This window comes from Manacus vitellinus, unplaced genomic scaffold (genome assembly GCF_001715985.3).
Source record: "Manacus vitellinus isolate BGI_N305 unplaced genomic scaffold, ASM171598v3 scaffold_0_pilon, whole genome shotgun sequence".
NCBI classification, from domain to species: domain Eukaryota; kingdom Metazoa; phylum Chordata; class Aves; order Passeriformes; family Pipridae; genus Manacus; species Manacus vitellinus.
Window position 1 is genome coordinate 45,470,116 of NW_021938789.1, and position 23,407 is coordinate 45,493,522.

Sequence of the window (23,407 nt, forward strand, 5' to 3'; positions counted from 1 at the left end):
TTTCAAGTCCAAAATTTGATCCAACTTACTTATGTGACAAGCATGAATAAAGATTTCTAGTCTCTGCAGGTACTTGTCGGTTATAATTTTAAAATTGATTTTGCACCTAATGTTTTCACCATTTTATGTCCCAAAAATTGCAGCCTAATAACTCAAGAGTAACACATTTAAAACCCTTTTTTCCCCTAAATGACATAATGTATGCAAGCATTTAAGTATTTTTATATATATATATAAAGTAATTATATATATATTATTTATAGAGTGTATTTGCAATGATGTGTTTTATTATTTGTGATTTTCTGGTGGAACTCCAAAGTAGTTTTGAGACAATCTAGAAACTGCTAAGACCTATTTGAATTGGTGTGGAATTTTGGCTGTATAAGCCTTAAGAATCAGTCAGCATCATTGACATCAAAATTTTTTATGGCTTGGTGCTAGTGTGGCTAAAATCAAAAGTATCTACTCCATTTTTTTAGAATGACTAAAACTAAACTACTGTTGCCTTTGTAAATATTACTCCAAATCCTTTAAAGTTAAAAGCCAAATTAAAATCTGATATGCTGTAAAGAACCATACAGTTGTACTCATATTCAAACCTAGAGGGCAGCAAAAGCTTAAAAAAACCCACCCCCTCAGCTGTTTTCTTCTTCCAGTCAAGTTTCGTCTATGAGTACATAAACCACACAAAAATTCACCTGTGACAATTCTGTTAACTTCTGCATTAATATCTACTTCATGCTATCAGTAGTGTCTCCATATTTAGAACTGAATTCTGTTTTCCTGTAGAGAATATTGATAAAATCTTGCATATGTGGTGGCATTTGCCATTCCACGCATGCTGGGGATTGTGTGGGGTGGGTGTAGAAAAAATGAGAACTCAGAGAAATGAAACCTGATCAGTTTGAGAGGCTGAACATAAAATGGAGAATGGGTATTAGAGAGAGGTAATATTAGAAACCAGGAAAGATTTAAATCTCTATAAGGCCTGTTGACTTGTTCTTGGAGAGGCTCAGTATAGATCAGGCCCACACTATGTTTTTGACTTTGTAAATGCCATGCATGAATGAAGAGGTCACTGTTACAGTCTGAGTTCTCCAAATCACACTTGCTATTTAAGCTCAGTAATGCAGCCTGTGTTCATATCAGTGAACACGCTGAAGGAAGTCTGAGCCTGAAATAGCTTGTCTCCAGAGGAGATGCATTTGTCCCTTCTAAGGCTATGTTCTGCCTAATACTCTCCTACAAGGACAGCAGGCTTGGACTGTTTAGGTAAAGGTATTCGATTGAAAGGTATTGAAGGTGACGAGATAGACAAATGAGTTTCTCTTAACATCATACCTTTAGCCACGTGCAAGCTAGCTTTTGTTAGAATTTGGGATAAATTATGATTTCTAATGATCCGTCAGAATCTTGTAACTCTGAAATATGCTATATGAAAAGCAGGGGGACAGACTGTTTCTGGATCTCATTTTTATATAAATATATATAGCAAGTTCATAACAACTGAGCTCAATGATTCTTCACATATAGCATCACTAAAACATGGAAAATATGGCATGCTGAACTGCTGCAGGATACATTAAAAACAAAAATGAGTCAAGACTTGGGCAGGGGAGACGTAACACATGAATACCCAACCTGGCTCTCTAGAAGGATTGCGTGCTGAAGGGTCGGCTACCGACAGCAAGTGCAGAGTAACTCTTAGTTGTTACACTAAGAGTTACACTTTTTCACCACTAACTTACTTTTGATTTGCTGTGTCGTATAAGTGCAGAAAGTAGTCTGTTGGACTCTCCCATCACACCTGCATGATCCTTGGCTTCACACCACTCCACCAATCGTTCCACCAGTTTTACATTTTTGCCCAGCTGTTCAGCTGCTTCTGCTACACGATGCCGGAGCCAACAACACAACAAAAAAGTTGTCACTTTTTTTAAGCAAGTGCTAGAAAAACAAGCTGAAAGTTACTAACTAGAAGGCGTTAGTAGAACTTCACTAGCTTGCACTACAACAGCAGAAGTCTAGGCTGCATTGAAGCAAGTAAAGCCAGTCAAAATGGAAACACCTTATCAGCCCAGTTAATGAAGCTTATGCATTGATTAAGAGCAGGGAAAATACAGGTGATGTCAGACCCCCAGGTTAGCTGTGAGCTAGCTCAAAAATTTAAAACCAGGAGGGACCGCTGCCACAAGGGAGCTCTGTTGTCAGTTAGATTAGGTTTGATAGACTAAGTCATGTAAATTTCTTCAATGAATTTCTGTTTCACATCTAATAGCTTTACTAGAACTATAACGGATCTTTTGAAAAACTCTGCAGGACTGGGTCAAAAATACATATGCAGCTAATTTACCTCATTAACTACTTGTGTTTTTTAGCAGACTTCTGATTTTATAAATCCTCATCCTGGAATGAGCTGTTGACTCAAAGATGCTTGTTCTTTTTGAAATTACAGTCTATTAATTAATAGAGTATTAGCCTGTTCCAAACAGTGAGGTACAGCCAGGAAATGCAGTAAGTGAACAGCAAAACAGGAGTGGTTGCTTCAAGCACTCACGCCTCAATACATACTTGTGATGTGACAGTGTAAAGAAATTCAAAAGTAAATAAGTATTTGACACTTATTTGGAGGGTCCTTAGTAGTCAGCTTAGGAGTTCTGAAAGAAAAAATCAACCCACATTCCTCTCCCTTTGCATATGCATTAGATTTATTCCAAGACTTCAGGAATAAAATTTAAAAAAATTCCCTGCTTCTCTCTTTTAAGAATCTTGGCAGCATGTCACAGACTGAACCAAAGAGAATCACTTAACACAGAGAACAGTTTATTTTTACCTTGTGCATCTATTAACATTCTTAATGTTCCCAGCAGCTTGAACTGAACAGGGGGCATCTCCGATCTGAGAAATTTCAATACAGCTTCTGCAACGCCAGCTGATAGCATCTTAGCCTTATTTACAACTGCATGAATAAAGAACAGGGATTGATCTCAAGAACGTTTCTGGAAGATAATTTATTTCCAAGATGGTCTTGAAGCAAATCTTCAGATGTGGTTTGAAAAATAGGTTGTGAGCACAGACTTCAGGAACATGAGTGTGCGCTGGTGCTACCGCATTATGGAAAAATGTCACGGCTCCTAAGGCACAGCTGTGAAATTAAGTGCTTTTTCCTAGCATGCACATCTAATTTTCAGTGTTCAGCCTGAACACAAACTTGGGCTAGACTTCTCCACTTGGTCTAGGAATGGCATCTTCCACAAAATGCATCAGGTAGAAGCCCAGGCTAATACCTGCACCCCAAATTATGAGGTAACTTCCCTGAGTCCCAACAATTCTATTCCTCAGGCAAAGAAACTAAAGCATCTAATTAGCAGAATAACCTCTTACCCAGTTCCATTACTTTATAAGAACAACACTGGCCTGACATGTCTGGAGTCTGTAGTCCTTTTATTGCCCCCTACCCTCCCTCAACCTCTCTTTTATGCCCTCCGCTAGTCTATGCTCTCCGCTTTCGCAGAGCTCTCTGAAATGTATTTAAGGTGCAAATCCTGCCCAACAGTGTACTTAGAAAAAAGCACTTATTTGATACTCAAAATAGTGTTTTAACAAGCAGCTTATCACTGAGGTCAGTCATTACTTGCTCATTTTTCTTTAACAATGTTCAGGGAAGCTTATTTAGGTCTCTGGCAGACACCCTTGAGCACAGGCTATAGGGAAGCTGACTGATGGAAGCGAGAAGAATGACTCACCTGAGAAAGGTAAGCAAACTGCATACCACTAAAGCAGAGTGGGTTTAGTTATGTATGCATGATCATTTCTAAAAAGTTATGATTTGTCAAAACTGAAAATAGTAAAATAAGGTTAAATGGATAAAAGACTTATTTTTGGTTTGGCACAAGAAAGCATACCACAAGTATTACAGATTTGCTTTGTTTTTTATGTCCATGTGCTCTACCTTTTATGCTTGGGTAATCAAAACTCATAAAAATTAAGTTATTAAAAATGACAAAATTGGCATTCAACTCACTGCCTACAAACAGTAACTAATTGCAATAGGCTGGCTATTCTAACAGTCTACCTCCAAATCTAATTTGGCAATGTTCAAAGTCTCAGGAAGTTACAGTAAGGTGCATTGTTTCAACAAAGTGGGCACTGTTCTCTGGTGGGGATCCTCAGCTGTGAGAGAGATCCCAAAGGAAGCAACCAAAAAAACTCATAATGCAGTGCTCTGGGCAAAAAGGTTTGAGAAATCACATCCAAGGCCTCCTCACCTCCTTGCCTTTTACAAAGCTGCTCTTTTGTTGGTGGGAGATACTGTGGGATCAGAGGGGCAAAGGACGGTCACTAGGCCTGTGTTGGATTTTGAACTGCTTGTCACAACTGCTGTGCAACAGACACAAAAGCAATGATGGGCAGAATGAAAAGCAGCAGTGTGATCTCCCTCTAGGACTGTCAGTCAGTTCTCCCACCCTCATTCCCTGGGGGGTGCAGTGGGAGAGCAGAATGTCACCTTTGGGTAGTTAGCAACGCAAAGAGAGGCTTACCAGGAATAGCCAGGTTTCTGAGCGCGCTCAGTGCAGCATGCTGCACAGTTACATTTCCATCCTCCACATGTCTGTCTAGCAGATCCATCAGCTTTTGAACTATGCCATTATCCACCATATGGATGCAGTTTCCGTCTGTGCGAGATGAGACAAGTCACTTGTGAATGGAAGATCATTACTAAGATTTTTACGATAATGTCTAACGAATGGAAGGGTTATTTCCTTCCTCCTTTCTAGATTTCATCGTTTAGAATTTGACCACCATCATCAATGGGAGCTGCAGTGCTCGTGACAAACTTAGAAGAGTGATCGAAGAAACACTGAAGAAAGCAGAAATCCCCTATACCCCTCTAAAAATGCGAAACAGTATTTTTAAAGTAGGTTTAATGCTTTTCAGGATTGTAAAGTATAAAACTACTGATGTTGCTGTATAAACACCAGCTTTACTGTGACACAGGTTTTGTTTGTAGCTGTACAGATAGAGCATGATAGAAGGGCACACATAAATTTACATAAGCTATTATGGCATGTTCTTACCATTTCTGGCAAAATTTGCAATAGCCAGTGCTCCTGCAAGCTGTAGCTGATGACTATTGGAAGGAATCCATGAAAGCACTCTTTGGAACACACTGCCTTTTCCTCCTTCAAATAACTTCTGCATGGATTCATCTGGGGTAAAAAGCACAGACAGTCAACAAGCCAAAAAAGTGTTTGTTAGGGAAACTTCTCTTTATATTTGTGAAGCTATGCTGGTTGCACTACAATTAATACAGTCCTGCAGTGGGCTCAGGACAAAATCTGACCTGTTAAATGTTTGCTGGTGGGTAGCAGGTCCTCTAAGTTATTTAGAAAATTAATGAATAGTGAAATTCGGCAGCCAAACAGCATTACAAATATCTGCTGTTGCTTTGCAGAAGACAGTGACAGCCCATACTTACCTCCAAGCAATAACAGAACCATAAGATCAGAAGCTGTTTTCAGCTCTGCAATATCATCCTCTTTGTCACTGTCCACAGTCTTCTGGACGATCTCAAGTAAGCACTCCACCAAGCCTGCTTCAACCAGCTGCAGTTTAATGACATCTGAAGAATAGCATGGATAATGGGAGTCAGAATCAGGATTTTAAATACACCTATCGCACACACACGCAGGACAGACTGTGAGAAGAAGTAGTGAAGAAGTCACTGGTTTCACTGATGGCTTGTGTACATAAACCTGCAACTCCTTTATTTGAAATTCTTAGGGCCAACTTCTGTTATTACTCCTCTAGCAGGCGCTCCTTGGATGGCCTTTAGAGCACAACCATACACTGAAGCTCTATGGAGTCCTTCACTTCTCAAAAATGAGGATATTTCTCTACAGCAAACTTCTGGCATCTCAGTCATGACACAGCAGACTTATAAGGACTGTGCTGTGTTCATGCTTTCCACAGACTTCGGACTATGCTGCAGAACAAACTTAGGGTTTCTTATTCTGTTTCATGTACAGAATGTGTACATTTGTGACTTCACTGACACAAATAAGTATAAAATACAGAACTTTTTGATGAAATCTTAGACCAAGCAATTTCTTTTAGTTGAGACAATATTTTTGCCATTCATTGAAAGGGCTGCAGCAGGAGTACAGTAAGGCCAAATCCAAAAGGCTGGGTCTGGAGGGAAGTTTGTTGTTATTCAAGAAAAACTGGAAATTGATGAGGCAAACACATTTCTTAGTTATTACTAGAAACAAGGCTCAAGAAGGCAATAAATAAGTTTTTCAGGTGGTGACATAGAACCTGGGAACAGTGTTTTATCTCCTGTTTCCACAACAACAAAATCTTTAACAGATACTTCCCTGTGAACTTGGAGCTGGGAATCTCCTCACATGCCTAAACTCCCTTTCTGTTAAGATGGGATGGCAGGTCGTCTGATGCTGTTATTAAGTCTTTTCACACATGAAAGTGATTCTGGTAGTTTTCGAATGCTGGTTTTGGAAAACACAGTCACAAAGCTCTGCAGAAGTGTGCAAAGAAATAGATTTCTCTCACCTTTCCACATGAAATGGTGTTTTAACAATAAGCTGTTTAACCCAAGTTAAAATACTTGTAAAGGCCAAAGCTCTGAAAATATTTTTTCTTATAGTTTACAAGCCACAGATGGGAGAGGAAGTGTATTCTACCTCCAGTGAAGGATGTGTCTGACTCTCAGTTTCCTGGTGTCAGTAGGCTTCTGGCCTGAGTGAAATTCATTGTTCCTCTAAGAGCAACTGACCTTCTCATGAACTTTGTTAGGGAATGTAAAATATCCCGTTGGGATTTTTTTAAGATAGGCACTTTTGCACTGAGGTGCTTTAAAAAATAGAGAATTCCCTTAGTTCCAGAATATCGGGTTGCAGATGTCTTGGGATTTGAAACTGAAATTGCTACACCAATGTGCTTAATCAACAACTAAATAAGAAACAAGCTTAAAACACCCCAAGCACCAAAATCTAGACTCTGCAAATACTTAATTTAGATGTTTTTTCCTTCTGACCTATTGCTAATTGTCTGCAATCAAAAGCACCTAAATAGTACCAGCACAGTGAACTCATTGAAGTATGCCTTGAATTCACAGTGGAAATGTTCAGCTGACTACCTCGTACATGCAAGCACCTGAGTTACGGTCAGCAGCAGTGAACTTCTCAAATCTACCTGGAACTAAAAAACATAGTCTAAGAAAAATTAGGCATTTAAACTGAAATACGTCAAATACACAAAACATTCAACCCTATTCCACGTCAGTCCCTGAGAATGGAATAACTCAGAGCAACTTGCTAGTTATTATATAATAAATTAATATATTTTGGAAAAAATGTGCAGCTTTAGAACTGAAAAAAGGAATTTATTTCCCATACCACTTAAAAGTCAAAATAACTTTTTAAATTAAAGCTTATCTTAATTTATACAATGTAAGACAGACACACAGAGAGTGTGTATGTACACAGGGTAGAATGAAACCTAAATCTTTAGAGTTTGCAATTCTATCTAATAATTTATTCAACTTAAACAAGCTTTAATGCTGAAATGGTTAAAACAAAGTTATAAAGCCATCAAATACGGTGATGTCTTCCATACTTAGAACTGTCTCCCACTGCAGTCCAGCTCCATTTCCACTAAGGGCAGATGACAGATTGTACAAACTACCTTTGTACGACCCTTTGTTCCTTCGGGAGGAACATCCCAGAGGGGTCATCAGGTGTACGTCACTTCCTGCTCTGGCTTGAGCAGTGAATGAAACTCCCTGGGGCCACCTGGGGCTACCACAGTATATGCCACCAAACACCCAAATTAAATTCCTATGATCTCTTAACAAACATTAAATGGAGTGTCCATCTCTTAGCTCTGCAATTAACACGTCCCTAGCAAAAATAATGTCCGTAGGAAATGGAACTGCTAGTGGCTCTGCGATTCCAGGAAATGATGTCCTGGTGCTGCAATGGTCTATGCATGCTTGAGCCAGCTTTTGCAGACAAATGTTGTAAAGCCCTCTAAAAAGCAGTTTTTGATATTCCCACTGAGGGCACAGGGAAATAAAATATAACATAATCGCAGAGTGAATCATAGATGGAATTAGCATCAACAATTTGTTGGCTCCTGTCATACGCTCGACAAAAAAATGAAGACCTATTCGCCGTGCATGAAACTACCATCACAAGGGTCAGTCATAGTGGCTTCTGAACAAAGCAGCCAGTTACTCTGCATTTAGTCCCTGAAAGAGACACCAATATACCAAAATACACATAAGGGAATGAGTAAAATATAGTGCAAGAAAAAATTCTCACCATTTTCTGCCAGGGGAGCCAAAACTTCAAAAATCATCTCTTTTTTATCATGCTCTATTTGCTTCTTGAACAGTTTCACAAGCTCCTCAGCAATGTTTGTGTAGGCAAACTGCTCCTTACTTGACTCTGTGAAGCAAAAGGAAAAATTCAGTATGAAGTAAACAAACCACATCAAAAGGTAGGACTATTTCTTTTCTCTTTGTTACCAGGTTTATTCACTGGTAAGATGTTTATTCACAGTAAGATGACTAAGAGTGCTCTTGACAGACAAGAACAATAGACTTGTGCTTGTCACAAAATGAAAAGATACATGTCTCACACTTTCAGATAAATGTGCTGACCTGAATTTATTATGATTAAGGCTGTAAAAACTATATAAATATACGATCAAGGCTGTTGGGGCTGGTTTTGCCCAACAAAATGTAAAGGTAGCTATAGAAACAGTAACAGTACAAAAACATATATTAAGTCTTTGATTTCCCTCATCTTAACAGGAAGAAGAGCAGGTTATATACCACACTTTCTATGGGAAAGATGAAGATTTGCACTCAATGCTTTAATATTTACATGGTTTCACGATGTTGACATTTCTTTTGAAATCTGTGTGTGGCTGTTGCTGGGCCATCTCACCCTGCTCAGAGAGCATAAAGCAGCTTTTAGAGATGGGTGGGCTTCCTACCAGCAGATTAGCCAGCAGATCTTCAAATGTACATTCAACAAAAGCATCTCTTATTCCACTGCCCGTATCATATTCCTCCTCCCTGGCAGTATTACAAGGGATGCAGGTGGTAGGGCTGGTGTTCTGCATTCTCCAGTTGCCACCTCCTGAGGGCCATCTGTAGTCAGAAAATCTTCCAGCACCTTTGCTATTGCTCTGATGGATGGTTAGAGATTATTTTAATCTAGAACTGACCCCAAGGACTTGGGAAAAGCATGAACTGAAGACCTAGACTCTTTTGTGCATATTCCATTATTGTTTTCTCTCACTCTGCACAGTTGCACAGCATATTCTAAGTGGATTTTCGATTTTTCCAGTATTTTTAAAAGGAGATTCATCACTCTCTTTATTGGTTTGTGCCCTGCTTTGGTAGAGAATAAGAGTCATATAATGCTTTCCAAGGGATCTGTGCAATGCAGTTGTCTCTTAAGTGATGCAAAATGGTAACTCCACCAAAAAATTCCCTGAAGTTACAAGGCAAAAATAAAATAATACAGTTTCAATGTGATTGACTAAACTATTGCTTAAGGGAGAATAAAGTATTACAAACTAAATCAATTTTGTGCCAATCTTAAAGAATGAGGACCTTTTCATCATATAACAGGAAAGGAAGCAGCTACTGTTAAGCTTCTTTCCCATGGTTCTTGTTCCTCAACAGGACAGAGCTGGATCTTTCCAAAGAGGGAAAGGCGATGCAGTTCTCCATGAGGCTACCATTTCTTGTATTTAATACCCTTATGGTTTTAGTTGCATCTAAGCACTAGAATTTTCAGAGTATGACTCTTATTATACTTTCTGTTGTGCAGACACAGTATACAGTGCCCATCTTGAAGACCTGTCATCTATTAACTTCTTTAGTGCTACTTTGATGGCTCTTTCTGTTGTTGAGTTGTTAAGAGGAGTTGTCTACTGTAAGTGAAGGTATCATGTGTACGATCAGACCGCTAGATATGATGTTCTTTCTGGCCTTGGAATCTATGAACTCAGGCCACCAAACACTACAAACCAAACTCAGAGATATATTTTTCATGTTTTGAACTGCTGAATGTTCTCAGAAAAACAGGATGATATCATAACTGCTGTATTATTCTACTGCAGTGCAAAAAAACTCATAAGACTAAAATTTCATTGAATAGGTTAGCAAAAGAACAGCAATGTAAAACACAAGTGATAATAAAACATAGGCTGTAACAACCTGTTGATTTACACTTGATTGAATTCCAATGAAAACTAATCCAGTTGCAAAGACATTGGATCAAAGCAGGGCTACAAACTTCAATTTAAATGAGGTTGTAACTAAAATTGCTAAAGATAACATCTATTCATGACTTATACATGCAAGCATTTAGACTAGAACATGTTAAAACTCTTCACCTAAAAAAATATTGTATAGGCAGATTAATGAACTGTGCCTGTCTCAGTTTCATTCAGATATTTTCATGAGTCAAAGTTAATCCTGATAAAACTTTGTAGACCTACACCAGGATACAATATTTATATTATTAATAAACAATTCACAGTAAGTAGCAGTGCTATGGAAATACTGTTTGGATGATTTAAAACGTGTTGCACTGAAGAACATTAACATAAAACATAAGATTGTATTAAGCACCCAAATAAATTTCAATTACTGAAGGCAAAAAAAAAGACAATTATAGATTCTATGGAAAATAGGCAGAAACTGCTTGTCTATTATTATAGAATGTACCAAAAGGAATGGAACAAGCATCAGTGCAAAGCTTTTGTTAGTCTTTAACTAAGACTTAACTGAATGTGAATTTGAGATTAATATCATGGACTTACCGAGTTCTGCTAAATTGCCAAATGCAACAAGGCACATTTCTGTCAGAGCTGCATTTTGGCAATGAATACCCAACAATTTCACTAACGTAGGAATAACACCCATATTGATAAGCTGTGACTGCAACGTATCTACATAAAAAGAGAGTACAACAGTGAGTTAGCATTTCTGTTCGTAGTACCATTCCTTTAACCAAAAAAGCATTTTGCACACAAAGCAACTTCTAGGCTAAGCAGCATTTAAATGTCTGTCTCCTCTACTCTGCTACACTATCAGGTCCAGAGTTGAGAGATATGGACTCATAATTCTCCTTGTCCCTGGCAATGGAATGTATTCCCAGAAATATTCCTTCCTGATATGGTCATAGGGTATAATGAGTTATGCAGCTACTGACAATTTTGTGGTTATCAGGTTCTTAATACATGTCGGGTTTGATTCTGGGCTCACTGAGACGAGCCGGCTGAAATCAACCTAAACTGGCTCAGTGAAATAGTTATTATCTGAGAGCTTTTTCTACATACTCTTTTATTACTAAAGAGCAAAACCGGAAAATTAAAATTAGGATGAATATAAACTGGCACTGAAATAAACACGAAAAGTTTTATAAACACAGGAAGTCACAATGTAGATTATGAGGAGCTTGAGAAAAAAGAAAGTTTAATAAAGACAAAAAATGGAAGGTTTAAGAAAAGTCCTTAGAAGCCATTCTGATAATTTCTTGCATAGGATGAAGGTTTATAGTATTTACAAGTAAGAAAGTTATTGCTCCTAGATGTCTGCAAATAGAAAGATGCTTTGATGGTTAGGCAGAAACATGATTGTTTTGAAAGATTATTTATAACGATATTTTCTCTTACACATTTTACCTATAACATAGCAAAGAAGAAAAACATTGTTTTACAGTTGAATAGAATGAAGCAGACTTAAATAAACACACCAGATGTTGTTTAGTAATTTTCCTAAGCATCTTTTTTCCTTTGTTTCCAAGCACTTTGACTATGTTTAAATGTTACAGACCCAAAAGACAAGGATCCAAAGCCCAGTGAAGTCAAGAGAACTGCATTACTTCATTTAGCTTTGGGTCAAGCCCTACAGGAGAATTCTGGGGTTTTTTTTGCGTTTGGGGTTTTTTTTGTTGTTTTCCTTTTTAAGGAATTCATTCTAGGCAACTGAAATCAGTTGGAGGTTTTATATCTGTGGGATCAGAGCCATAAAAAATTGCAGATTTTTACAGGGAGATAAAAACATATTACATCTTAAGTTTAGCAAATTTAGTACCATCTCATGCTCTCAAAAAGCTCTTTGCCCTCAAAATTCTGCCAAATGTGTTTGAAATTTTCATATAATAAAAAATATGAAAATATTCCAGAATATTTAGCTCATTTTTATTAAGCATAAAAGACTTTCATAATAATTATCAATTTGGTACACTAAGTAAGTAAAAGCCTTGGTTATTACAGGTTAGTGGGGATGAGCAGGAATCCTTATGGCTTGACATCTTTAATAAAACTGTATTACTTACCAGTAACTGAATTTCCTTTTTTGGGGAGAGGGATTATCTCTTCCACAGATTCATGATCTTTAGTGAAATTTATGAGAACGCCATGTCAGACACCAAAGAGCTGTTGAAGTTGTCAAATTTCAGGTAAGTACAAATTGTACTAGCGCATGCATTGAATGCCATTTTACCTCTGGCAGATGTGTGAGTCACTACTACACCCTCCTACTTCAATCCAAACTGACTGTAAAAATCTGTCTCTGAATAGGAAAATTGGAGCAGGGGGAGATGGTTCTGTGGAGAAAATTATTGTGTAGGAGAACTCAAGTTACTGGTAAATAATCTGTTTTTGTCCTTGTTTTGTGATTGTCCCCTGCAGACACTTAAAAATTCTGAAGGAAAACTGGTAGTCATGGAGAGTGGGAGAACAAAGACACAAACCACAAATGCCATAGAACATTATGTGGAAAGAAATTGCTTTGTTACTAGACTATACCTTTAGTCACTCTAAAAACCACTTTATCCAACTGTAATGGACAAAGAGACAATCTCTATGGACTTCATTCTGACATCAGAAGCATAAACTCTCAATTTTGAGGAGGGTTTTTCTAATCTGCTGTCACTCTCTTAATACAAAATATATAAAAAGCATGGAGGAGAAGATGAGTGGAAAAAGGGAAACCACATCCATCTTTGAAAGGAAATAGGAATCTTTAGAGCCAAACAGAAAGATATATTGTTGGTCAAGAGAGCATGGAGTGCACTGACTAAAGGGCCTCTAGAATTTCCAAGTAAGAAAAAAAGGAAAAAACCCCCATATACTAAGAAAGGACAATTGTACTGGGTCAAAAGTCAGGTATTATACCAGACTTCATACCAGTCTCATTTCCCTGGAGTAGAAGGATGACACCTGAGTACAGGAATTGTCTCCAGTGGTAAGAATGGCATTACAAGAATTGTCAGTAGGGTAACCATTGCCTTAACAGCAGTAAGCGAAAGGATAAATTTTCTCTTTTGATGAAGACAGGACAACCCCATGAGTCACAAAGCTGCATAGGAGGTGAGATCTTTGAAAATAAAAGGCTGCCAGCAGCTATTTGCAATGTTTATACTTAAGCTTGGGCTTGCCATACAAATTCTGGACTTGACATTTACATCTGTCATTACCACCAATAGGAGGTTCTTTCTCTAGCAAAGTCTATTAAGCAGTTCAAGAGAAAAGCATTAGGCATCTCAGTGGTATTGAGACCTACAGCACTTTTTAGTTCAGAGAAATTAAAAGCATCTAAGTGGTTCAGTCTTAGCTGAAAAGACTGCCAGCAGTTCTGTATCTGTCCGAGGAAAGACCTCGGACTGGGTAACTTGGATTAACTGCGTATCTTGGCCTTTCACTGCAGGAAGTGTTAATGCCCTACTAGAGCAAGAGACAAATTCAGGGGACACATGCATCCATCCTACAAGCAGTTGCCTGACACAGGACTAAAGCAAGCCATGAAGCCAGGCAACATCGTGTCTCAGGATGAAACAGCTTCCTAAGCAGAACTTTATGCACAGTGAGCAGGAAGCATGAAAAACTGAATGCCTCTTCTGAATTTATGACTCAAAGCCACATTTTACACTGCTATCACATGTTGCACTAGTAAAATGCCTCTGTGTTCTTTTGGGGTGAAAAGCACTGACAGTGATGCTGTACAGATGCATATACAGGTATATAAAAGGCAATCAATACATGCGCCAGCACAAAGAATTACCTACCTAAAACTTGAATTTCAATGGCTCCATGTCCTTCGGTGACACACATGGAAACTCCAAAAGAGTAAGATCTGGGGAGAATATCCCAAATGGAGAACTTTATCGGGGGCATTTTTGTTTAAAACTCTGATTTAGGCTAGTTCATGATTTTGAAAAGAATTCCAGAAAACAACTCATCATTTGTGTCCCATAAGCAACTGTGATTATAATGCTGAAGGAATTTGTACAAATTGGTGGCATGATTTCATACCCTAGAGAAACCTGCTTGCAATCCCCACAGCTATATTAAATCATCACATAACATAAAAGTGATTGTATTGATTATCTCACTATCATAAGGAACATACTTTTTATCTGCTTTTACATACTTTAGGTTACTTTGCATTTAAATATATTTAAGTCTTGAAAGCATGCTAGACATCTTTAGCTGTGATGTAAATGAAACAAAAACCACGGCAAGCATGAAAATTAGCAAAGGTAAATCTTAGGAGGAAGCATTATTGAAATATTGCTTTTAGACCATAATAATGGTGTCATAAATCTCCCTTCCATTTCTTGTGTATTTACATAACTTCTGCAGATGGTCAACAGTGCACATCAGTCCCCAACATTCATTCCAGTTGCTAAGAGTTTTGTGAGAATAAGAAAGGCTTGGCAGTTGTATGATTTAACATCGAGATGTCACCTTTTACAAAGGTACTGAAGGAAAGAGAACCTTGACAGACTGAAGTTTAATATGAAATGAAATGATGAAGGAATCTATAAACATAATTATTTTTATCTACTATATGCCCATATATATAAATGTATGTATACTTTCACACATGCATACTGTATCCAGCTAACTTCCAATCTCTAATTTGACTACCTAATAAGCCAATTGGCCTAGTTCTTGCATAACTTCTGTATTTCTTTAAAAAGGCTTTCATGGTTTGTTTTAGAGATCTCAAGAGACAATTAGTTACCTTACAGACTGATCCCATTAACTTGCAAATAGTCTTGGCTTACAGGATTACGAGATCTGCAGAATAACTACTCATGTTTCTAACTCAAGTAAAAGAGTGTTTGCATATGATTATTAGTTTTATTAGATTAGTTATTAGTTTTTCCCTCTTTATCCAAGCCTGCTTTGCTGCTTGCTTTTAAGCAGATTCATAGCTACACAGAGACTAATAATGGAAAGCAGGAATGAACTATTTGTGATTGAATTTGTGTAGTAAAATACGATTATGACAAGAGGGTCAAGATAACCTGAGCTGAAGGCAAAGGGATGTTTTCCATAAGAAAAAAACCCTCTGATTTCTGCAATGCAATTAAATATCAACACTTTCTTTTCAGCTTGAAAGAACTGCAAGAGATGCCAAAGCTGAGTTTGTCCTCTTAACTCTGTAGTTACTAATAAAATAAGATACTAAGGAAGCAAAGAAAGAATTGAGAGACAGTAGGCAAAAGTAATTCCTGAACACAAGCAGATGACACAAGAACCTTGTAAAAGGAATCTTAGTTTCAAAGCTTAGATAACAGTGTTATAAATGGAGTTACAACTGCAAGCTGAGTGTCCAGAATCAGGATGAGATACAAGTATGCTCCATTAATTTGCTCTGTTTAGAAAAAGGAAACCTTATTTGTAGATGCTCTTCAGTTGCCTTTTTTACATAACTCAGCGTAATAAATCCCTGAAAGTACTCAAGAATGAGTCTCCTCATGTTAAAAAAAAAAAGAGGTAGTTGATAGTTACTACTAATAAAGTAGTAGCTATTGGAAAAAGGCAATTGGTTGACTGGGAATGACAAACTGTTTAGAATCAAATAAAACAATTCATATACTCTTTGCTCATAAAATGCTAATAATTGGAAAATATTAGGGTGTTCACAGATAATTAGATGCAACTAAGAGCCAACTCTGCTGTAATGGTCCTTGTCTAGATAGCTAGTGCAACTTAAAAGAGTGCAAGTCATTAAGAGCAGTAAAGAAATCTTCAAAGTCCCCACCTGTGATTTTGTAACACAGCATGCTAAGCTGGAAAAGATTACAGAAACATGAAAAAAGAAGGTAGAAGTGCTATTTCAAAGACTGGAACACCTCCTCCTTACCTAATATTTTTCCTTTTATTTTTGTCCAATTGGTTTCCATAACTACAAAGAACGTGATTCTAGGCTGCAATCCCATACTGCTCATCCTTCAGCAAAACCAATGCAGTGTTTATCTTCTTCGTAAGTAACTGGGACCAAACCTTTGTAAGTAAATCCTGAAAATGATATTCACTAATCTGTGACCACAATTAACTGTCAGGACAATCTCACTTTTGATGTTTAACAGGTCAGCAAAGAACTGCATTTAGTCAGAATATTATCCACCTGATGCTGCAATGCATGGAAGTTAAGTGGTTATCTCAGGCTGACATTGACTGCTGTCCTGAAAATTTATGATGGCCCACAAGTGATATTTTTGATCCATTCATAACTATGGTCCAATTGTACTTGTGGTTCTTAAAACAAAATTGGAAAGACAGGTCAACTATGCATTTCTCCATTCACATGCTACAGGTACGGTCACTGAATTTTCTTCTAAAAATTTAGTCCTCTAAATCCTTTTTCTCCTTTTTTCTTATTTTTTTTTTAATATTGTTTTGGGGTTTTTAATATTATTTGGGGTTCAGTTCAATGGTTGCCCAAGTCAATGAGCAAATTTTACACAGCATACCCATGGGTGCTGGGCCAAACACGAGCTGGGTTCCCACCAAAAGGAACCCTTCCTCATGGAGACCACCAAGTATGTGGGGTAGGGGGAAGGTTTGGTAAGCCCCCAGCACTCCTCCCTGATGTGGCGGCAGAACAGGGTGGTGGTGTGCACCCAAATCCAAGAGCTGGGAACACTCCTGCATTTATCACTTCTGACATTGGCTTCAGCAGCTCTTGTGAATATTGTGTCAGCGTGTGAGATGAAAGATGTTCTTTAGCAGAGAGGAGAGCAGCCAGTGAATCCTCCTAGTTGTCACTGAACTACACAACTGCTTTACTGATTGCATCAGAATAAGCTATCTAACTAGATGGAATGAGTCATTTATTCAGTGTTCATAACAGTTAAGATGTTCAGAAGCTGCTTGTTTGGGAGATTTATCTCATAATTAGTTTTCCTAGGGAAGATCTGCTGGGAGCTTGGTCACTGAAGCAAAACTGATAACAGTATCTCTACACATCGCTTTTGGACTCGTCTGTCTTGAGCTACCAAGTATACTGTATGCTCATTAGTCTTAATTAATACACAGGATTCCAGTAGCTTAGAGGTGAGAATATCTTTTTTTCCCAAATATTTTAACAAAGAAAACATGGAGTTAACACTATGAAATGTAATAAATGTGACACTCATGCAGACATCAAGCAAAATAGCTCCTGAAGACTATATGAAATAAAGGAACTAGAAAGTTACTCTTTAGAGAAGATGGAAGAAGTACTGGAAACAAGAATTCTTAGATAATACAAAGAAAAGAGGAGGAAAAAAAAAGAACAAGAGAAAGAGATGAGACACATACAACAGTTGTATTTGGAGCTGAATGAGTAACACCAAGAGATGAGATCTCCACAGAGATGGCACAGAAAACACACATGGAAATTATGCTAGAAGAGATGATAAAGCAGATTAAAAATGTATACAGTAAAACCATTCTGAAAAATGGAAGAGTTTTAGGAACACAGGATCGGAAAGTGAGTAACAGGAAGTTACAGCAAATTATATCTTTCCGGAAATGGTGAGTAGCTAATAAAGAAGATATTTCTTCCTAAGATAAAACACTGCAATTCATGAAATGGGCATGACTGAAGGAACAAAGTGATTACTAACTACATTTGCAATCTGTGTCATTGCAAGTCAAGAGAGCAGCCCCTATTTAGCCTTCCTCACTTATCCCAAATTTCTTCAAATTTTGAAAGCTTGAAACTGTGTGAACACTATAAATATGCTTCGGCATATTAACATACTTGTGTGCAGAAGCAAACGAGGTACTAGTTTCTACAATTAATGTTGAATGCTATTTTGTTACTCTCAGTGGTCAAGGGTTTCTCACTTAAGATACTATCTTGGTTTTTGCCCCAGCCCCTAAACACCTCCAATTAATGGGATAAAGAACATAAAAATCTGTAGACACAGAACAATGTTGACCATACCCATAAATGATTCCCCATTTAACTTAGAAGAACATAACATGTTGTTTTATTTACATTTCACAAGGAGAAAAATTATTAACTGTTTGGCATACATACCCCCAAATCATTAACAACGCTGCATGTCTGCACCAAATTAGTCTTATTTGATACTAAATGAAAAACAGAAGACTGAATGTAGCCTTCTAATTAACTTCTGTAATCTGTTTTTTTCCTAAGGTGCACGATACATCTTCATGCAGTGCTTTTAAAAGAAGTAAATTCCAGATGTTGATCTTAAAACTTTATACAATATCCTATATGGAATTGTGTCAGGCATATATCTAGTATTTTTGGGGAACATAATTTTACTGACACAGAAAACTGTATATGTGACCTGAGGTCCTTCATCTTTTCAGAACAGCTTAGTGTTAGTATCCACAATGTAAACCTACAGATGACTTCAACTTTTTATCTTTTTTTTGTTGGGGTTGTTCTCCTGGTAGACAGAAAGCAAATTTTCGGTGTTGTTTACCATTCTCATTGCTATAGTTCATCAGCATGCCACAAAAGACAGTCAAGAGCTTCTCACTGGCTGGATCTGTTTTACTGCACAGTGACCTTAAATGGTCTACTACAATATGTGCACCACCTGCATGGTCAACTGCGTTCCTGCCCTCATCTGTAAAACAAAGAGTTACATTAAAAAAAATGAAATCAAAGCCGTCGAATCCCAAACATAACAGTAATCATACAAAATGAAGTTTTTAAACAGAGTGAAGCCATTCTTCCAGTGTTGTCAAATTCATCTAGAGAGATGCTTGAGGGCCAGCTTTTAGTGCAACAGAGCTAGGAAAGTGAAAACACCTACAACAAAAGGGATTAACCACCTGGCACTAATACCTTTGTAAAGAAGTTCAGTGTTTGAGGCAGAGCTGCTGGAGCTGATAAATAAAATTCTGAAGATACATTCAGTTTAGCCAGAGGGAGGTTCTGGGCACTTTACAAAGCCTAGTCCATATACACGTAAATTACTCTTACCATTATGCAACTTGAGAAATTGAAATACAGAAAATAAATTGCTTGAGTTACTTAAAAACAAAATGGGGAACAAAAAGGACAAAGCAGACAGAGGTACTAATTCACAGTGACGAGCTCTGTTCATGCACTCGCTCTGCCACACAGCATGTTCTTTGTACTTCTATGGCTGAAATTTAATAACACTATCAGATTCTTTTTGTATGGCTAAAAGAAAGATTTGCTCTACATCTATAAAAGGCTACAATGTTCTGAAGTGTTGTAAATAACACATTATAATCTTTGTATGGAAATCTTCCTATATAAAAAAATCAGAATTTGATGTAACAATTGCCTTCTATTACATTAATCATCAATACTGCTTTCTTTCCCAGCAGGCAATCAGCAATACTCAACAGTCAATAACCTAAATTCCAGGGCTTTCAAAAGAAAAGATATTTCCATGTGAGCTACAGTTGGAATCAACTGGAAAATCTGGATGAAAACAAAACCTTGTTCGGAAAAAGCAATAAAGCAAAAGTTTTTGTGTAATAAGAAAAAAAACCAACCCTCTCCCCAATTTCTTAATAGCCCCAAAGCAAATCTCCTCTTTTCCTTGTTATTCACCACTCTACCATCAGTCCTCTCTCCCCCCCATCATACGTGGAGGCCAAGCTACCAAATTTTCAACATTCTGCAAGCATGAAAACCAAGGCTGCACACATCTATAATATGATCTTCCACTATAAAATGTTCCAGAACTCTGCAAAAAGAAGTTTTTAAATCTTCCAGTTCTTGTTAATATTATTTATGAGGCATACATAGCCCTTATACTAGATATAAAAACCAGGATTATAAGTATTGTATATAGGAACTGCAGATAATTTGCTGAGTGGAGTTGGGACATTAATTCTTGGTGGATCTTAACTATTAGGATTATTACCAAAGTGATAAGTGTTTTGCAGAATAACTGAGATACATGCAACAGAGAAAAACATCACTGCCACGACTGTTTCCACCTTGGACAGGATCAGGGTATCAGAAGACTGTGTTTTGCTGCAAGCGTGAATACTCCATATTGAAAAAGGAGATAGTCATCTATTTACACTCAAACAAATTCAATGTAAGATTCTGTGTCAAGGAAAGACTATAAAAAAAAGGATAAATACAAAATAAAACTCTCACATATTTGATGTTATAACAAACATAGCCATACTGCTGAAATGAAAGGAAGCCCTACATCAAAATATAGTGGAATGATATAGTTAGGTGTTCAGATTCGGTGTTTACATTTACCAAATCTGCAGAGAATAAAATCAAATTCGGTTGGAATATTACAGCATTCTGCTTTATGTATACCTCTTCTGGTATTTTTTCTTACAAAAGTAATGCAAATACATGATTTTGTATTTGACTCATCTGTTTTGTGAGTCAAAACAAGTAAGCAAAATGAAAATGAATCACTGATTCTGGATCAGAAAGGCTGAATGTGGTCCTCAAATTACTACAATGCAATTAAAATCAACAAACTAAAACCATAATAAAGATTAACTTCAGATAAGGATCATATCTCAAGCTTGTTCCTGTGTCATGATACAGAACTACATGTAAAATGTGTAAGTGAAGAATAATGTAAAAGTAGAGTGAGGTGAGGGTTTGGAAGCAAGGGTTAAAAAAACAAAAAAAGGTTACAAGCCAAGTTCCTTACCTGGATGGAATTTGGCAGAACTCCACTGAAAATAATTGTGTGGCAATACTTCAAAACAAATTAAAATCTAAGTCATATATCCTTTAACTTCCATTTTCTCTGGTTTGTGAAAGAAGTTATATATTAAAAACTGGTGTTAAGTCTCTCAATTCAAATACATGACAAAATTTGTATCAACACAATATTTTTGTTAGGTAAATAGATAGTCAGCTTCCACTGTAGAGTCAGCAAAAATAAAGCAGAAAGAAACAGAAACAAATCTCACTCCAAGAAATGTCTCTGTCTCTATGGTATACTCAAAAAGTTAAGCACAAATGAACTTCAGGATCCCTCCCAAGAAGGTGGCAGGCTGTAAGTGCCAGACTTTGACAGGACTACATAGGCTGGCAGACTTGTAAAAGAGATGCCTTAACTGAGTTTGTTGCTCTATCTCTTTCCCATGCTAGAGCTCACCTTGCATGGCTGCTTCTTTGCCCTAAGCAGCTGAGTGAAGAACAGACCTGGACTAGGGCTATAATTAGGATGTCCTGGTGCTGCCTTCTTTGCCCAAGAGGATTAACTCAGCTCATTAGTGCAGGGCCACAAAGAATCCTGTACCATATGTAGGAGGAACATTCTGAAGGTCCTGACTACCCACTGCAAGCACTGCTATGACACCCCGCTGCATCCACAGGCAAAAAGCTACTTCTGACTCAGAATGCTTCGTGTAGGTATTGCCAACTTACTTCTCACTACTCCGTCGCTAAGAAACAGATCTTGCACACAAGAATACTCATCAAAGTCTAAATCATTTACAGTCAAAACAAGCCCACAGCATGTTGCCGTGTCTTGTTCTCAATCCAACTATTACCTTGCAGTTCAGCAGCTCTATGAACTCCCACACTTAACGTGCTTCCAGCCTCCCAGAAGCTGTGTTGAATTTTTTTCCTGTGACCTTTTTAAATAAACATTTGCTAATCCTAAGAGAACACTGATTGAACAGTTTAATGAGAGCATTCACATTTCTGCTCAAAAATGCTTTACTACAGCCCACAAAGGGCAATGCTGTTGTATAGCTTTTTTTTTTAAAGTACGTGTAACACTGTCTAAAGATGCCAGAATGACAACAACCCAAGAGACCAGATTTTTTTTTCCCTGTAAAATGTACAGTAAGATTTATTACAGAATGAGCTATTACTTCCACAACATTCTTTAGCCCAATTCAATACAATCGTCTCTAAGAATTAGTACAGTCTCTTTTCTCTATCCTGAGTTGCTGGAAGGAGTTTTATGCAAAAAGGGGTTTTAATGTGGATTATCAAATTACTGCAACTGCTCACATTCCTTCTATGAACAGTCTTGTCAAATTTTCCCATAGCTCAGCCATGCCTGCTCCAATGGATGCCCAAGTCAAGAACCAAACTTTTTTTATTGTGTATGATTGCTAGAACTTTAAAATGCAGCACTAAAAGTAATTTCAATTTGCTTTTCCCAAGATGTATTTGCATGATTTTCGCTTGAGTTTTTGTCCGTAGTTCACTAAGCCCTAAAACAAATCAGTCATAAAATGTAAACAAGAAAAAATAATTAAACTGACAGCTTAAAGAATGAAAATTATGTAAAGCATAAGCTATATACTGCCAGTGAGTTATTTCTAAACCACATGCACCAATACTTTGATTTTTGTCCTCACCAAAAGCTTATTATTTCTGGACATACAGCTAAATCAGGAAAAAGGGCTGTGCCACAGTATAGGCAGATATTGGAAAATATTTAGGCTTAAAAAACCCCACCCATTTCTCAAATAATCAGCTAGAAAACTATTTGACAGCATTTCTTAAAAATGATCTTTTGGGCTTGAAGTATACAATTTGAAATGTTCTGATTTTGTCTTGCAACTGGAAACCTGAATTCTTCTTTCCCCAATTCATGTTCTGCAAAAGTTTATTGGTGTAAACAGCTGCATAGTATAAATGGTGCATCTCAGAGAGGGAAAGGATCATTTGTATGATCAAGGTCCCTGATTTGTATATTCCAAGCTGCTAAGACAGCAACTTTTGGTGACGTGGTAAAAACAGTATTTATTTTAAAATTCTTTTTACTCTGCAATTGGCTCATCATTTAAGTGACATACTGCCATTTTATTTTAATTACTACATCTTTATTGCATTTGGCTACAATCCTGCATTTTTTTTTTGACCAAAATATTGCTTAGTCCTGTAGTAAGTTTATCTTAAAATGCTGGCAGCTATCCTTAACCCTAAGGGTAAGCACTGAGGGTACTGTCTCATAAGCTATTCCTTTAGAATAATTCCTAAAATAATAAATATGTAATCAGTAAACTAGAAATGCTATAGTAGAATGTTGTCTCTTAATACAGTCTCTTCAAGGATTGGAAATAGGTAGTGTTGATCTTTTTGGATAAAACTGTTGCCAGCAATTTTGTTGGGTAA

General features: G+C 37.3%; 1 protein-coding gene across 6 annotated transcripts in view; it reads right to left on the minus strand.

The window, feature by feature from the left end:
- RAP1GDS1 (Rap1 GTPase-GDP dissociation stimulator 1) overlaps nt 1-23,407 on the minus strand; it is a 57,564-nt gene that overhangs the window by 6,495 nt on the left and 27,662 nt on the right. For 2 of the 6 annotated variants that reach the window (XM_018072817.1, XM_018072826.1), the window contains exons 3-10: nt 18,786-18,932; nt 10,864-10,992; nt 8,343-8,468; nt 5,480-5,623; nt 5,079-5,210; nt 4,542-4,676; nt 2,834-2,959; nt 1,749-1,888 (exon numbers count right to left, since the gene is read on the minus strand). In XM_018072817.1, coding sequence (XP_017928306.1) covers nt 1,749-1,888; nt 2,834-2,959; nt 4,542-4,676; nt 5,079-5,210; nt 5,480-5,623; nt 8,343-8,468; nt 10,864-10,992; nt 18,786-18,932 — 1,079 coding nt within the window. Of the gene's footprint in view, nt 1-1,748; nt 1,889-2,833; nt 2,960-4,541; nt 4,677-5,078; nt 5,211-5,479; nt 5,624-8,342; nt 8,469-10,863; nt 10,993-12,383; nt 12,441-14,114; nt 14,183-18,785; nt 18,933-23,407 lie in introns of those variants that run through there. The other 4 variants (XM_018072833.1, XM_018072849.2, XM_018072841.2 and 1 more) reach the window with 4 other exon arrangements.